Genomic DNA, 16,802 nt, shown 5'->3' on the forward strand with positions numbered 1-16,802 from the left:
GAAAATTAAAATAAAACAGTAACTTTAAAAATGGCTTCCCTGGTGGCTCAGCAGTAAAGAACCCGCCTGCCAGTGCAGGAGACTTGGGTTTGATCCCTGGGTTGGGAAGATCCCCTGGAGGAAGAAATGACGGCCCACTCCAGTATTCCGGCCTGGAGAATCCCACGGACTGAGGAGCTGGCTGTCTATAGCCAAGGGGGTTGCAAAGAGTTGGACACGACTGAGCATGCACACACACACAGAAACACAAACTTAAAAACAAAGATAGCAACGGATAGACAGACAATTAAAAAAAAACTGCCCCTCCACCTGTGCGACAGCTGCTCGGCCCTACGCACCTGCGGGCTCTCAGTGTGGGGCGGGGGGTGGAAGCCAGGAAGGAGGCGGGAGCCGGGCGTGCACGCCGCGCCCGCCCCGTGCGGCACGTACCAGCATGCACTTGATGGGGAAGTCCTTCAGGCCTCTGTTCCTCGGGGAGTCAAAGACCACGGGCAGCGTCCTGTGTGGGGCTTGGGTGTAGCCAATCTCCATCTCGTCCTACGCAGAGAGAGGGGCAGGGAGGCTGTCACACCTGCTCCTGACGCCTGGCGCAGGGATGGGGGCTGGAGAACCATCTGCTCTCTCTCCCCATGGGGTCAAGGGCAAATGCACTGGGTTATTCAACCCCAGAAGAGGGGCTCTGGGAAAGCAGAGCTTACTGTCCTGTACTTGAATCCACGTGCAGAGGAATCAACCCAGGTGCCCTTCACTCTTGCTCCTGGTGGGTGCCAGGGACCCATGGTGTACCAGCCATGGGCCCTGAGCTCGAGGGGCGACCCAAGAGCTGGGCGTTTAGCACCCAGAGCTAGGAGGGGAGGGGAGGGGAGGGAGGTGAGGCGTCCGCGGGAACACAGAGGGGGGCTCCCAACGCAGCTGGGATGGCGCAGGGGAGACTTCTTAAAGAGGTTCTAGTGGGGCACAGGGAACTCTACTCCGCTCCATGACGACCCAAATGGGAAGAGAACCTAAGAAAGCGTAGATACACGTGTACGTGTGCCTTCCCTGTGGCTCAGCTGGTAAAGGATCTGCCCGCCGCGCAGGAGACCCCGGTTCCCTTCCTGGGTCGGGAAGAGCCCTGGAGGAGCAGATGGCGACCCACTCCAGTATCCTTGTCTGGAGAATCCCATGGACAGAGGAGCCTGGCAGGCTACAGTCCAAGGGGCTGCAAAGGGTCAGACACGACTGAGCGCAGCGCAGCACGTGTGCACGCACAGCTGATTCACTTTGCTGTGGAGCAGAAACTAACAGCATTGTGAAGCACCGGTTCCCTAACACAAATGAATAATGAAAGCGAAGTGAGAGCTGCTCAGTCATGTCCGACTCTGGGTCCCCATGAACTACTCAGTCCATGGGATTCTCCAGGCCAGAACACCGGAGTGGGTAGCCTTTCCCTTCTCCAAGGGGTTTTCCCAACCCAGGGATCGAACCCAGATCTCGCACATTGCAGGTGGATTCTTTACCAACTGGGCCACAAGGGAAGCCCACAAATGCATAATAATAATAAGAGTGCTGCTGAGTTGGAGCCTGGAGGACAGAGGTAATCCTGCCCCAAAAGAGAGGGGGTAAGGCCCCAGCTGAGCCCCTGGGACAGAGACGGGAGGGCGCAGATTGGATCGGGTGCACAGCTGGCCTGCATTCCAGCCAGCAGGCCTAATATTGGCCATAAAACACTATTAGGCTGAACCATCTTGGAGGTTCAAACTGCCATTCCCTGAGATGAAAAATGGTGACGTTCCAGCCATTTCATCTAGTTTGCTCTAACACAGGTGGAATGATAGGAAAGGCAGAGAGGGTATTATCTGGGGGTTGTGTGTGTGTGTGTCAGCTGCTTCAGTCGCGTCCGACTCTGCAACCGCGTGGACTGTAGCCCGTCAGGCTCCTCTGTCCATGGGATTCTCCAGGCAAGAATACTGGAGTGGGTTGTCATTCCTCCTCCAGGGGCTCTTCCTGACCCAGGGATCCTTGTGACCCAGGCATTCAACCCAGGTCTTCTGCACTGCAGTCAGATTCTTTACCGTCTGAGCCACCAGGGAGGCCACATTTGGGGGTTAGAAAGGAATGCTGATCCAGGGTGGTGGACGTGGGGGAACTGGGTCGGGAGGTAGCTGAGGGGGAGACGGGCGCCTCAGAAGACGCTGGGGCAGGGCTGTGGCCTGGCCTGGGAGCCGAGCCCGGGGCGGCCCGGCCTGGGGGCCGAGCCCGGGGTGGCCTGCCTGGAGGCTGAGCCCGGGGCGGCCCGGCCTGGAGGCTGAGCCCCAGGCGGCCTGGCCTGGGAGCTGAGCCCGGGGTGGCCTGCCTGGAGGCAGGGCTGCTGGAGTGGCCGCTGGAGCCCCAGCCCCCGAGCGCTGCAGCATTTGTTCAGTTTCCTGAGGTCGTCTGAGAGTTTTCAAGCAGGAAGGTCATCTTGGTGACACGGCTAGCAGGCCGTTTAAATGTCAGTAGGGTCGCTTTCCTGAGCCTCCCCCGTCTGCGGGGACCCTGGGAGGCTCTTAACTCCCTCGCCGGCCAAGGAAGGGTGGCCAGCGGGGTGCGGGCCAAGCCTGTGGAGCCGGGGCCCCGTGCCCCTTGACCCTCGGGGTGTGCCTCCCGCGCCCAGCCCGCCTGCCCCGAGGGCACACACCTGCATCCACCGGTCATTCACGCTCTCGTCCTGCGCACAGACAGTCAGCTTGCACTTGGCTTTCTTGGCCAGCGCGGTCAGTGACATCAGGAAGTCCTCGTTTTCAAATAACCTAGAAAGATCAGGAAGAAAGAAAAGGTCCTCGGGGCCCCTGATTCCACACCCAGCGGCCTTGGCTGGGCTCTGAGGAGGCGGGCTGGACTAAGGGTGGAGCAGGCGCAGGAGCTGAGGCCAGGACACAGGACGGGAGCCCCGCGGTGGGTGCTTCGAGACCCCTGGAGCCCGATGGAGACCCCCGCTTGCCCCGTCTGTCTGCTCTGAGCATGCTGTTTCCCTGAGCTCTGCTGACAACCCAGGAGGGGACCAGCAGGCACCCTTCCAGCGAGCAGAAAGCAGAGCGTGGAGGTGAGCGTCAAGGTCACGCCACGCGCTTTCAGGTCCAGGCCTTGCTGGCTTCCAGGCTGCGTCCTGACCACTAGGTTACACTCGCAGCCCTCCTTCCCCCAGGTGGCAGGAAGGGGCGGGGGGAAGGCCCCCCCGGGGCCCTGCGTGGTTATCAGGGGCTCCCTAGCCGCGGGATGGACGCCCAGGGCCCCCTGCCGCGTGCCCTGCCCCAGGATGGAGAACGCGAGCTCAGAGGTTGGTCAGGAACGGGCGTTGGAAATGAGTGCCCGGGTTCCGCGTGCAGGGCCGCCCTCGTGGGAGCCCGGAGGCCTCGCCCGGAGGACCAGAGCTCTCATCTTCCGGGTCTGGCGAAGTCCAAAGGCCCCCCGGCGCTAAAGCCACCCTCAGGATGCTCGGGGCGAAGAGTGGCAGGGAAACAGCGCCCACGATGACTTCCCTGTCCGCTTGCGGCGCCAAACAAGCCCCGCCCTCAGCCGGCGCAGCGGGAGCACCCCTGCCCCCATCCACGCCGCGGGGCACGAAGCGCCCCGGGGTCCTGCTCCAGGGTCTCCCTGGGGGGTGTGTGTGTGTGTCTGGGCCCCGCCCCGGCCCTCCAGGGCCCCTCACCTGCACACGTACACCTCCTTCGGGGGCTGGGTGTTGGGGGTCATGATCCAGGGGGCCACACGGAAGACCACGCTGTCCTGGAAAAGCAGGCTTTGGGGGAGCTCCTGCGGCGGGGGGGAGGGCGAGAGAGGGGCTGTGAGAGCAGCCAGGTGCGCGGGGAGCCCCTCCCCAGCTGGGCCGGGGCCTGGAAGCCCAGCACCACCCCCAGCACCTCCCCGCCACGCCCCCCCACCCCGCCCCCGCCAACCCCCAACCGCGCCTACCGGGTTGGACGCGTCCAGCAGGGAGAGGTGGAGGGAAACGAGCCCCGGGAAGCTGGCGTCGGGGAAGGCCAGGCCCTCCACGTAGAAGTGCGCGCTGCGCCGGCCGCCCGGGAGCTCCAGCAGGTGACACGGGCGCCCCGGCCCCAGGACCGCGCTGTACCGGGAGGGCTGCCGGCCCCCTGGGAGCGAGCAGGGGGTCAGCGCTGCGTCCCTGTCTCTAAGGAGCCCGAGCCCCTCCTCAGGGGGAGAGGCCTGAGCCTCAGCCGCGACATCACCGAATGGAGGCCCAGGACCGGCGTGATGGGGGTGCCTGAGTCCCACCCAGTGCTACAGAAAGCCCAGCATACGTGATAGTCCGCTCTTTCTCTCGTCCACTCCCTGCCTTTGACCTGCTCGCAGCTGACCCCGAAGGGTCAGGGAGACAGTCTTTGTCCTTGGCCGCACGGAGCGCATGGTCTACTGGAGAAGTGCGTCCATGTTAAGTCACTCCAGTCGGGTCTGACTCTTTGCGACCCTATGGACCCCAGCCCAGCAGGCTTCTCAGTCCGTGAGATTCTCCAGGCAAGAATACTGGAGTGGGCTGCTGTGTCCTCCTCCAGGGGAGCTTCCCCATCCAGGGATCGAACCCATGTCTCTTATGCCTCCTGCATCGGCAGGCGGGTTCTTCACCACCAGCGCCACAGCAGGAAGAAGAAAAGACAGTCAAAATCTCAGACTGCAATGAGTGCTAGAGGGTCAGGGAGGGCTTCCTGGAGGAGGTGATGCCTCCACAGAGGCAAGGAAAAGACAGTCAAAATCTCAGATAGCAATGAGTGCTGGAGGGTCAGGGAGGGCTTCCTGGAGGAGGTGATGCCTCCACAGAGGCAAGGAAAAGACAGTCAAAATCACAGACAGCAATGAGTGCTGGAGGGTCAGGGAGGGCTTCCTGGAGGGGGTGATACCTCCACAGAGGCAAGGAGTTGGTTTGTGGCCAAATCAATGTCAGTCTAATCCCTGCGGTCTGAATGGAAGTAAGTCAGGTCTGCTCCTTGGCACAGCCCTCATAGGCCCCCCACCCCGTACAGACGAGAAGCAGTAGTCGCTTCCTGCCTCTGTGGTCGGCCCCGCCCCTCTGGCCTCTCTGCTCTGCCTGTTCACCCTTGTAAACCTTGCCTGGTGCTCTCAGCACACTGGCCCCCCTGCATCCTCGAGCCGTGGGCACAGCCCACCTCAGGGCCTTTGCACCCGCGGTACCCCCTGCCCCAGAGTGCCCTTCCCCTGATGTTCCTCCGTCTCCCAGTGCTCAGCGACCTTCTGGGGGGCCTCCCCGACCGCCCTCTCCCCCTCCCTTGCTGCACCCTTCTCTGCAAGGACACATTTAGCGCCTTCTGGGGCCGCAGGCAACGATCTTTCACATATCATCACCCCATCCCGCCGAGGGCAGAGACTGCTAAGTTCTTTGCTCTGTCCCCTGTGCCTAGAGCTGACCTAGCGCGGGGCGGCAGGGGCCCCTGAGCCACCGAGAAGCTGCTGATGCTTCTGACCAGCAGATTGTTGAACAAATGATTGCATGTTACCAGGTGTTGTGTGCAGTCAGCTTGGATTCAGCGTCCCCTGTGGGAACTTCTCCGGCAGCCCCATGGGTAAGACGCCACACCTCCACCACAGGGGGCGGGGGTTCAGTCCCTGCTTGGGGAACTAGGGTCTTGCATGCCACACGCTGTGGCCAAAAAAAAAAAAAGGAAAACAAACAAAAACCCCAGTTGCTTTCAGAAATAAGAGCAAAACAGCTCCTGCAAATGAGTCTTCTGTGTGTGTTTGTGCATGTGTGTGAGAGAGAGAAGAGCTGGACACACACGATCAGCCTCGGCAGTGCTTGGGAGGGACGGCAGGCCCTTCTCTGCGCTCGCCTGGCACCAGACCCCGTCTGTTGCCTGGGTCTTGTCTGTGCCCTTTCTGTGCCCATCCGTTCAGAGAGGCCCTCCAGCTCGCTCCCTGCTGCCTCCTCGATTCTTAGGACCTGGCATGGGGGAGGTGCTCGGGAATTTTCCCCGAGGAGGGTGTGGAGAGGCTGAGTCCCTTTGGCGGGGGGCGGTGAGGTGACAGCCAGAGGTGACTCACCATTGTCTTGAAACACCCTGACTTTGTCCATCTCAGATTTGGCCACGTGGAGCACCAGCTGGTGCTTGCTGAAAAAGTCCCCGGGGGTCTTGGTGCTCAGGGTCACCAGGGACAGGTCCTCCAGGTCTGGAGAGAGAAGGGCGTGGCTGAGACGTCAGCCCCTGAGACCACCCTCCCCCCAAGACCACCCTTCATCTCGTCACCTGGCTTTATTTTCTTTGCGCTCTTTCCAGTTTTTAAGTGACAGTTTTCATTTTAGAATTAAAGCGAATCAGGGTTTGGACATGACCTCCCCCACCAGGATGAGCTTAGGATGCTAGCTTGGCGAGGCAGAAACCACATCTGTCTTGCGTGTTGCTTTGCTCCCAGCTCTGAGAAGCGTCCAGACCAATGCCTAGCACGAGGCAGACGCTCACTGATTGTTTGTGGACTGAGTGAGTGGAGAAGCTTCTCCCCGGGGCCCGCGAGGGAGGTGAACCGGCCTGAATGGTGGCTGGCAAAGACGTGGGGAGAGCAGAGCCGGATAAGAGTCGCGTGGTTAAGGGCGCTGGAGTGGGCGGGGCGTGAGCCCTGGGTCTGTGGGAGCTTGGGGAGTCGTTTCTTCTCTCCACGCCTCTGCATCCCTGTCAGCACGCAGGGCTAGGCACAGAGCCCGCGCGGAAAGGGTGCAGTCACAGGCGCAAAGCCCGAATTATAGCACCTTGCATCCTGGGAGGGTCCATACAGGTATGTGTGTGCCAGGCACCATGGAGACGCTGCTCCCTGGCATCAGGACACGCCAACTGCCCGCAACTTCAAACTGCATCCAGCTAGGCCATTCTAGCAACTCCCGCAGGAAGGCAGTAGCTGCTGCCCTGGCCAAACGACCTCACTCCCTGGGCGCCCTCCTCCAGTGCACCTGGGCCGTGCGTCTCCCATCCTGGCCACCACTCGGAGGTGTGCCAGCAGGGCTCCTAAACCTGCCCCAGTGCCAGGATGCCCGGGCTCAAATCCTGAGCCACACGCTTACTGGCTGTGTGACCCGGAGCAAATTGCTTAACTTCCTGTATCTTGGTTTTCCCATCTGTAAAGTGGGAATGAGAACCATACATACTTCTGAAGGATCAATTAAGTTAATAGTTCTGAACTGGTTAGAGCAGTGCCCAGTCTGGCCAGGGCTCAGAGTCGCTCTCACCTGAGTTTGGGGCTCTAGTCAGGCTTTTGTCTTAAATTATTTGAGGCCCCAGGCTTGAGCTGAGAGCAGAAGTTTGCATTAGGCAACAGGCTGGAGATGGAAACGGCCCTGGAGGAGGCACTGGGACACTAGGCATTGCTCCCAGCCCTCCCCTGGCTGCTGTGTGACCTTGGGCGGGTCACTTGCCCTCTCAGGACCCTTGTTCATTCCTTCACCTACATAACCCGTGTGCTAACAAGAGCATGCTTCCAATAAGCCTGATTTCTGAGGACTGTTGCCAGGCTCAGGACGAAAGACCTTACAAAAAGACAAAAAACCCTATTTCCGCTAGATCTTGGGGGTCTTTACCGTTGTCGTCAAGCTGCTCATCCTGGTAGTCCACGGCAGAAGAGTTGGGGTTGTCTCTGTCACAGTTCACCAGCAGGATGGCGCCCTGCCCACGGGGGCCCCAGGTCCAGGCCCTCTGTGGACCCAGCAGAAACGGGCACACTTAGGAGCGTGTGTGCCCCTCCCTCTCCTGGGGAAGCCCCCGCCTTGCCTGGCACCTCGCAGTCTTGAATGGTTTACACACCTCGCTCCCACATCAGGTAGTGTTCTGGTCCCGAGAGTGGACTTTTGCCTCCCCCCAAAGTCATAAGCAAACTCAGTTCATCCATTTTAAAAATGGAGCCCAAGGGACCTCCCTGGTGGTTCAGTGGCTAAGACTTTGCCTTCCGGTGCCGGGGGTGTGGGTTTGATCCCTTGAGGAGGGGCTAAGACCCCACATGCCTCGCAGCCAAAAAAGTCTAAACGTTAAACAGAAGCAATACTGTAACATACTCAATAAAGACTTTAAAAAGGTCCACATAAAAAAAAAAATCTTTAAAAATTTTTAAAAAATGAAGTTAGGAGGCCAAGACAGTAAAACTGATTTCAACAGCTTTTAAAAACTGTTGGATTGCCAAACCAAACTGAGCTAAACGTTTGTGTCAAGATTCGGATCTAAATCGTTCCTCTTATGAGAACTCTTAATTAACTCTTTCCTGAAAGTGTGGGCACTATTCTCAGCAGCTGGCTGCTATCTCTGCGAAGATGAAAGCAAATGGAGCGGCCCTCCCATCAAGGATCTGAACGGTGATGCCGTCCTCTGTTTGTAGCAGAGCGTTCTGCCCCAGGGGATGACTGCAATTTGGGAAAGACAGAGGGCGGGTTCCCCTCCCAGAGCTGCAGTTCTTCCCTTCGCTGCTGGCCGATCCCACAAGGGGACCTTCATTTTTGACAGGTCCTGTCATCCTTAAGTGCACACCAGCGTATGGGCATTGCCCTGGCATTGCCCTGATGCTCCAGTGAATAGGTCTCGGCATTTTCACTGCCTGGGGCAGGGAAACTAAGATCTTGCAAGCTGTGCAGCGTGACCAAAAAAAAATTAATTGGTTAATTAAAGTCCAGATCAGCATAAAAATGTGCAGGCAGCTTTGGGGCTTCAGGGACACCACGAGGTTTATCCTGAGGTTTAAGGCAACTCGTCGCCTGTGTATCCCACCACCCTACATTTCTGCAGCCTACACTCCCTGCCCCACCCACCCCCTTCCCTCTGCCAACCACTGCCTCTTTTCTCTATTGTTCCCCCCGTGTGAACCTTGCCCACCAGCCGCTAAACTCTAGCACAGGGGATTCTTTTGGCCATGCTATGAGGCACGTTGTTGCTGTTCACTCGTTCAGTCGTGTCTGACTCTTTGTGACCCCATGGACTGCAGCCCGCCAGGCTCCTCTGTCCGTGGGATTTTCCAGGCAAGAATGCTGGAGTGGGTTGCCGTGCCCTCCTCCAGGGGATCTTCCTGACCCAGGGATTGAACCCCCATCTCTTATGTCTCCTGCGTTGGCGGGTGAATTCATTATTACTGGGAAGTCCCACGTGTGGGATCTTAGTTCTCCAGCTGGGGATTGAACCTAGGACCCCTGCAGTGGAAGCGTGGAGTCCTAGCTACTGGGCCATGAGGGAATTCTCCACAGCCTAGATTTTGGGGCCAGGGTCCTGACCTGCCTGCAAATTTTCTCTGCTGTGCATGAACTGGGTGAATCTAGCTTTCGGTTTGTGGGATGACAGGTTCTCTGAATGTACAATCATGAAAATGTAGTTTTGTAGACTCGATGGGGCCTATATAAACCAAAGCAATAATGGTATTGCCGGTTTTAATTTTCTTTTTCTCCCTAAACTTGTATTTCTTGGCCTATTGACATGGATATAGGAAGCACACTGCTGTTCATCCCATCACCACCAGGGGGCGTGTAAGGCGAGCCCAGCAGAGTCAGGAGGCCATTCAGGGCCAGGTTGAGGTCAAGCTGTGCGTGCGTACCTGGTTCTTCACGCTGCCCGTGGGCTTCATTTTGCCAGTGCGGCTGATGTCTGCACTCAAGGAGATTTCTGAAATCCCAGCAAATAAGAGGAGAGTGTTGGTGAGGATACCAGACCAAGGGTGGGGCACTTGGTCTGGCCCCAGATGGACAGTCCTTTCCCCAGGAGGCGTACCTGCACGAAGGTTTTTTTGCCTCCCCTTCAGAGGAGACACAGGGTGTAAGACTCCCCATGTCCCCCAAGAAGTCTGGCTGTAATTCAGGCAGAAGAGCAGGGGCTCCTGACCACAGGCATCCTCTTTGGGTGGGAGGCCATGCCACAACCAGGATGCCAACCAGACCCTGCCTGTCTGCCCCATGCGCCCCCACCCCAGGGCTTCAGAAAGAGTTCCCAGCCACCCCAATGGGTGTATGAGGCAAAGCTCCTGCAAGGACACCTTGCCCCCTCACAGAAACCTCTGGCCCACCTTCAGCCCCCGCTGAGCTTGCAGCAGGGGGCACAGTGGTTGCTTCGGTCCCACCTGACTTTCTGATCTGTGTGCTGTGGGACAAATCACAGCCTCAGACATACCTGCTCTGTCCACATGGCAGGGGTGAGAAAGCATATGCCTTCCCCTCACCAGAACACTCGGCAACGTGACCATTCCAGTGATAATTGTGCGGTGACCTTATGAGGTCACAGAATGAGATTGGCCTGGATGACCTTGTAAACACACACACGGCCGTGAGTCAATGTTGGGCCAGAGTGCACAGCACTCGGTGGCCAGAACGTCCTGGCTCCTTGGCTAACCAGCTGTGTGGTCTTGGGCAAGTCTCTTTACCTCTTGTACCTCAGTTTCCTCACCTGTAAAATGGGATGATAGTGGCAATTTCACTGGACTGTTGTAAGGTTTAAATGTAAAGTCTTGGCACTCTGTCCAGCATAGAGTAAGTGCTAAATAATAATAATAAAATTATTAAAATGTGTTTTAGTGAAATAATGAATGGAATTTATTTATATTCATATTTATTAATGAAATAAATAAATTACACTTACTATGAAATAAATGAATGAAACCTTCATATGCTGTTCATATATTTAATGTACATTTAAATAATGCTGGTATTATGATATTATTGTCCAATATGAAGGCAAGTTCAAACATAATTTATTTGAAGAAGAATACTAAATAAATCTGAGTACAGATCACTGACATGGCAAAAATGGTGAAGGTGGGATGTAAATCATTTGGGGGATCCTGGTCTATGTTATTGTATAAGACAGTATCATCTATTTTTCTCATAAATATTTGAGGTTTCAAAAAGGTATAGAGACTCATATGTCAAAAATCCACATGCCACTTCCTAAGCTGGGAAGTAAAACACTGACATGTGATTGAACCTCCCTGCAAACGCCCTGCCTCCAGCTGTGTTTGTGCTCACTGCCTGGGGAAGGAATGTTTACGAGCGACCAGATGTGTGGCTGTCTAGAAATGCTTCTTTTCTCCACTTGGTCTCGAGTAAGCGTCGGGGTGTAGTCTCTCCTGCGTGGGGTGTGTGGAGGGGAGGGGGCTGAGCTCCGAGCTGCTGGGCACCACTTACCGACCCCAGTGATGTAGAGCAGGGCCTCAACCGGGGTGGGCGCGGGTCCATGGTACGAAATCTGAACCTGCGGAACAGGAGCGAACCCGAATGACGTCCTTAGTCACTCAACAGACACCAAACGGCCTGCTACGCGCCGGCTCGGAGCGGGGTGCCGAGGAGACGAGGAAGGGGCTCCCAGCCTATTGGGAACGCCCCGGTGCATGGCGCTGGAGGGGCAGCAACACCCCCAAGTGACTGTGATGCGTAGAAGGGGGTCCTTCAGGAGCCGGGGCCCGGGGCCTGGTCTGCCTGCCTGGTGTCGGGAGGCACCCTTTGAGGGGCTCCAGGAGGGACCGCAGGAGTCCAGCGGTTGGGGGTGTGATGGGAGACGCGTGAGAGGGAGGCTGGGGTGACAGCCGCGGGGAGCGCTGGCCAGCAGGGGCAGGGAGGAGGCCTGAGGAAGCAGACTGGGGAAGGCTGGGCCCCAGCCTCCAGGGATCGGGGAGCAGGGGCTTTGAGCAGGGCTGGCCTCTTCAGGGCAGATGCCATTGAGATCGAGAAACACCAGCCCCCGTCTCCCAAGGCTCCAAGTCCAGGGAGAACCCATCCGATGGGCCCCGTCTGGCCGAGCATCAGGAACCACGCTCCCAAGCAAGAGGGTGGAGGGGAGTTCCCCAGAGCAAAACCCAAGAGCTGCCCCCAGAGGAAGCGGAGCTCCCGGGGGCCACACTGAGGCGTCTGGACCTGCCCTGTGGATGGTGGGCACCCAGAGAAACGTCGCAGCTGCCGTCACCTTGCGTCTAAACCGTCCACCTCCTGACCAGCCGCCCTGCCTAGATCTAATCGACTCACTCACTGCAGCCAGTGGGTCTTACCAATGTACGTTTACGGTCTCGCTGCTCCTGCATGAAAGGTTCCTGTTGCCCCAAGAGAAAGAGGTCCTGGATGCCAACCCTCTGACACTGGCTCCCTCTCTTCCCGCTCCTTTCTCTCCATACAAGCCTTTTTCAGCTTCCCCGACATACATCTCACCCTCTCCTATCCGCAGTGCGCACCGAGGCCACATCCTCTATGCTGAGCTCTAGCTCCTCTTTACCCCTCTTAAATAGGTCATTCACAGCACCCTTCAGCTTGCCACTTCTTCCAGGAAGCATCCCCTGATTACTCACTCGCTGAGCAGCTTTGATGCCCAAGGTCTGTGTTCCTACAACAAGAAACAACTCTCTGCCCCTGGGGAGGGACTGTTTGACCTCCCCTGCTGGGAACAAGTGGTTATTGGCCCAGATCTATGTGTGAGAACCTCCGGAGGGCCCTGATTATCCATCTATAGTCAATGTGAGTACAGCGGGTTAAACGGTGATTCCCCAAAAGACATGTCCACGTCCTATCCCTGGATCCTGTGAATGTGACCCCATTTGGGGGGAAAAAAAGATGTTTGCGGATGTAATTAAGGACCTTGAGATCATCCTGTGTTATCCAGACAGGCCTTGAGTCCAGTGACAAGCGTCCTGCCAAGGAAGCAGAGAGGGACTGAGAAGGAGGGGCGGGCCCCGGGGGCAGAGACTGGAGCCATCAGTCCCGGGATCCCGCAGCCAGCAGCAGCGGGAAGAGGCAAAGAACTGATTCCAAAGAACACAGTCCTGCTGACACCTGATTTCAGACTTCTGTCCTCCAGAAATGTGAGAGAACAGGTTTCTGTTGCTTTAAAACCGTGGCCCTGTGTTACAGCAGCCTAAGAAGTTAAGTGCAAGGCCAGGGCCAGTTTCCCGGGGCTGCTGGACCATGCGCCTCCCAGCGGACACCCCGTTCCTAGCCATTCGTATTGTCTGACGCTCTCGCCCATGGGCTGTGAGCACCATAGGGGCTGCGATCTCACCTTCTTGCTCATTAAAATCTTGAGGGTCTGACAGTGCCCAGCACAGAGAAGGCGATTATTAAACATTTGCTGGATGAATAAATTTAATCAAAACCCTGACCTCCGTGAGCCCCCGACATCTCGATGTGAGGATGCTATGGGTGGAACAAGCTATCATGAGTTCTGTTGGAGACAAGCAGGCTCTGAGAGTGGGGAGGCCGCGGGTCGATGCTGGACAGGCCGACCTGTTAGGACCTGCTGACCCCGGACGGGCCGAGGGGCGGGCCTGTCGGGACCTGCTGGCCGCCCCGCCTCCCGGCCCCGCGCTGCCCTCACCTGCTGGTCCCCTGTGCTCTCGCTGGCCGCACTCAGCTTCAGGCTCACGTCCAGGCCGGGCTCCAGGGGCCACTGGGACGAGCCTGTGGGACTCTTCTTGGCTGGAGGCCTGTGGGCGACCTTCACGACCACTCCTGGGGAGGCGGTGATGCTGAAGGATGTGGAGCCCTTGGGGGCAGAGCTGTGGAGGAGACAGACGGGGAGGACAGACGGAGGCGGTGAGGCGGAGCCCAGCCTACTGCGGCTGGCCCCAGGGCTCCTCCCTTGCTGCCAGTGCAGACACCACAAGGCAGGCAGACTGACCCTGACCGGTGGTAATAAGGAGGTTTTCAGGGGGCAGCAGGCTTCCCCAGGGGCGTGGTGGTAAAGAACCTGCCTGCCAACGCTGAGACATAAGAGACGCGAGGGCGGTCCCTGGGTCGGGAAGATGCCCTGGAGGAGGGCGTGGCAACCCCCTCCAGTGTTCCTGCCTGGAGAATCCCATGGACAGAGGGGCCTGGCGGGCTACAGTCCACGGGGCCACAGAGAGTCGGACACGGCTGAGCGACTTAGCACGCACGCGTGCCCACAGGAGACAGTGAGGAGCAGAAAGGAAACCCCTGACCCGGAGGACTGATTCTTGAACTGGGAAGGGGCACACCAAGGCACACGCACGGGTGTGTGCGGAGAGTGAGGCGCACACCCCGAGGTTTGCACACAGACGTGCACACATGGGGCTGTGCACACGTGAAGAATCACACGAGCTTCTGTTTCTGGAGTCGTGGTAGGCCGTGCTCTAGAAAGCAGCTGGCTCGTGGTTAGAGCACAGTCTTGTTTAAACACTTATTCAGTTTCTTTATGTGGCTGCTTTGGGGCTAGTTGTGGCCCTCAGGCTCAGGAGACTCAGCATATGGGACTTTAGTTCCCAGACCTGGGATCGAACTTGCGTCCCCTGCATTGCAAGGCGGGTTCTCAACCACAGGACCACCAGGGAAGTTCTTAGAATATACTCTTTGATGCATTGCTGAGATACGGAAAGTAACAGGAGTTGTCAATGGTTCCCCTCTGTATGTGCACATACACACTTGTGTACACCTGCAGACAAACACATCTCACCGCAGTTAAGAAAACCAAAGACAAACAGATCTTACAGGTTTCCGGAAAGAAGAAAAGTCTGGTCGCCCATTAAGGAATAATCAGTTCAGTTCAGTCGCTCCGTCCTGTGCGACTCTTTGCGACCCCATGAATCGCAGCATGCCAGGCTTCCCTGTCCATCACCATCTTCACTCAGACTTGCATCCATCAAGTCAGTGATGCCATCTAGCCATCTCATCCTCAGTCGTCCCCTTCTCCTCCTGCCCTCAATCCCTCCCAGCATCAGAGTCTTTTCCAATGAGTCAACTCTTCGCATGAGGTGGCCAAAGTACTGGAGTTTCAGCCTCAGCATCAGTCCTTCCAATGAACACCCAGGACTGGTCTCCTTCAGAACAGACTGGTTGGATCTCCTTGCAGTCCAAGGGACTCTCAAGAGTCTTCTCCAACACCACAGTTCAAAAGCATCAATTCTTCGGCGCTCAGCCTTCTTCACAGTCCAACTCTCACATCCATACACGACCAGTGGAAAAACCATATCCTTGACTACATGGACTTTAGTCGGCAAAGTAATATCTCTGCTTTTGAATATGCTATCTAGGTTGGTCATCACTTTTCTTCCAAGGAGTAAGCGTCTTTTAATTTCATGGCTGTACTCACCATCTGCAGTGATTTTGGAGCCCACAAAAATAAAGTCTGACACTGGTTCCACTGTTTCCCCATCTATTTGCCATGAAGTGATGGGACCGGATGTCATGATCTTCGTTTTCTGAATGTTGAGCTTTAAGCCAACATTTTCACTCTCCTCTTTTACTTTCATCAAGAGGCTGTTTAGCTCCTCTTCACTTTCTGCCATAAGGGTGATGTCTGCATATCTGAGGTTATTGATATTTCTCCCGGCAATCTTGATTCCAGCTTGTGCTTCTTCCAGCCCAGTGTTTCTCATGATGTACTCTGCATAGAAGTTAAATAAGCAGGGTGACAATATACAGCCTTGACGTACTCCTTTTCCTGTTTGGAACCAGTCTGTTGTTCTATGTCCAGTTCTAACTGTTGCTTCCTGGCCTGCATACAGGTTTCTCAAGAGGCAGGTTAGGTGGTCTGGTATTCCCATCTCTTGAGGAATTTTCCACAGTTTATTGTGATCCACACAGTCAAAGGCTTTGGCATAGTCAATAAAGCAGAAATAGATGTTTTTTCTGGAACTCTCTTGCTTTTTTTATGATCCAGTGGATGTTGGCAATTTGATCTCTGGTTTCTCTGCCTTTTCTAAAACCAGCTTGAACATCAGAAAGTTCACGGTTCACGTATTGCTGAAGCCTGGCTTGGAGAATTTTGAGCATTACTTTACTAGCATGTGAGATGAGTGCAATTGTGCAGTAGTTTGAGCATTCTTTGGCATTGCCTTTCTTTGGGATTGAAATGAAAACTGACCTTTTCCAGTCTTGTGGCCACTGCTGAGTTTTCCAAATTTGCTGGCATATTGAGTGCAGCACTTTCATAGCATCATCTTTCAGGATTTGAAATAGCTCAACTGGAATTCCATCACCTCCACTAGCTTTGTTCATAGTGATGCTTTCTAAGGCCCACTTGACTTCACATTCCAGGATGTCTGGCTCTAGGTGAATGATCACACCACCGTGATTATCCGGGTCATGAAGATCCTTTTTGTACAGTTCTTCTGTGTATTCTTGCCACCTCTTCTTAATATCTTCTGCTTCTGTTAGGTCCATACCATTTCTGTCCTTTATCGAGCCCATCTTTGCATGAAATGTTCCCTTGGTATCTCTGATTTTCTTGAAGAGATCTCTGGTCTTTCCCATTCTGTTCTTTTCCTCCATTTCTTTGCATTGATCACTGAAGAAGGCTTTCTTATCTCTTCTTGCTATTCTTTGGAACTCTGCATTCAGATGCTTATATCTTTCCTTTTCTCCTTTGCTTTTCGCCTCTCTTCTTTTCACAGCTATTAGTAAGGCCTCCCCAGACAGCCATTTTGCTTTTTTGCATTTCTTTTCCATGGGGATGGTCTTGATCCCTGTCTCCTGTACAATGTCACGAACCTCATTCCATAGTTCATCAGGCACTCTATCTATCAGATCTAGGCCCTTGAATCTATTTCTCACTTCCACTGTATAATCATAAGGGATTTGATTTAGTTCATACCTGAATGGTCTAGCGGTTTTCCCTACTTTCTTCAATTTCAGTCTGAATTTGGTAATAAGGAGTTCATGATCTGAGCCACAGTCAGCTCCTGGTCTTGTTTTTGTTGACTGTATAGAGCTTCTCCATCTTTGGCTGCATAGAATATAATCAGTCTGATTTTGGTGTTGACCATCTGGTGATGTCCATGTGTAGAGTCTTCTCTTGTGTTGTTGGAGGAGGGTGTTTGCTATCACCAGTGCATTTTCTTGGCAAAACTCTATTAGTCTTTTCCCT

The 16,802-nt window shown here is 55.6% G+C and overlaps 1 protein-coding gene across 1 annotated transcript in view; it reads right to left on the minus strand.

Annotated features, from left to right (window-relative positions):
* Window positions 1-16,802, minus strand: part of PADI4 (peptidyl arginine deiminase 4) — a 32,451-nt gene that overhangs the window by 13,575 nt on the left and 2,074 nt on the right. The window contains exons 2-10 of the mRNA XM_068967028.1: window positions 13,296-13,476; window positions 11,123-11,189; window positions 9,544-9,611; window positions 7,573-7,670; window positions 6,034-6,179; window positions 3,934-4,112; window positions 3,671-3,774; window positions 2,660-2,771; window positions 430-537 (exon numbers count right to left, since the gene is read on the minus strand). Of these exons, the coding sequence (XP_068823129.1) occupies window positions 430-537; window positions 2,660-2,771; window positions 3,671-3,774; window positions 3,934-4,112; window positions 6,034-6,179; window positions 7,573-7,670; window positions 9,544-9,611; window positions 11,123-11,189; window positions 13,296-13,476 (1,063 nt within the window). The remainder of the gene's footprint in view (window positions 1-429; window positions 538-2,659; window positions 2,772-3,670; window positions 3,775-3,933; window positions 4,113-6,033; window positions 6,180-7,572; window positions 7,671-9,543; window positions 9,612-11,122; window positions 11,190-13,295; window positions 13,477-16,802) is intronic.

The sequence above is a fragment of the Capricornis sumatraensis genome, chromosome 3, assembly GCF_032405125.1.
Source record: "Capricornis sumatraensis isolate serow.1 chromosome 3, serow.2, whole genome shotgun sequence".
Lineage (NCBI taxonomy): Eukaryota > Metazoa > Chordata > Mammalia > Artiodactyla > Bovidae > Capricornis > Capricornis sumatraensis.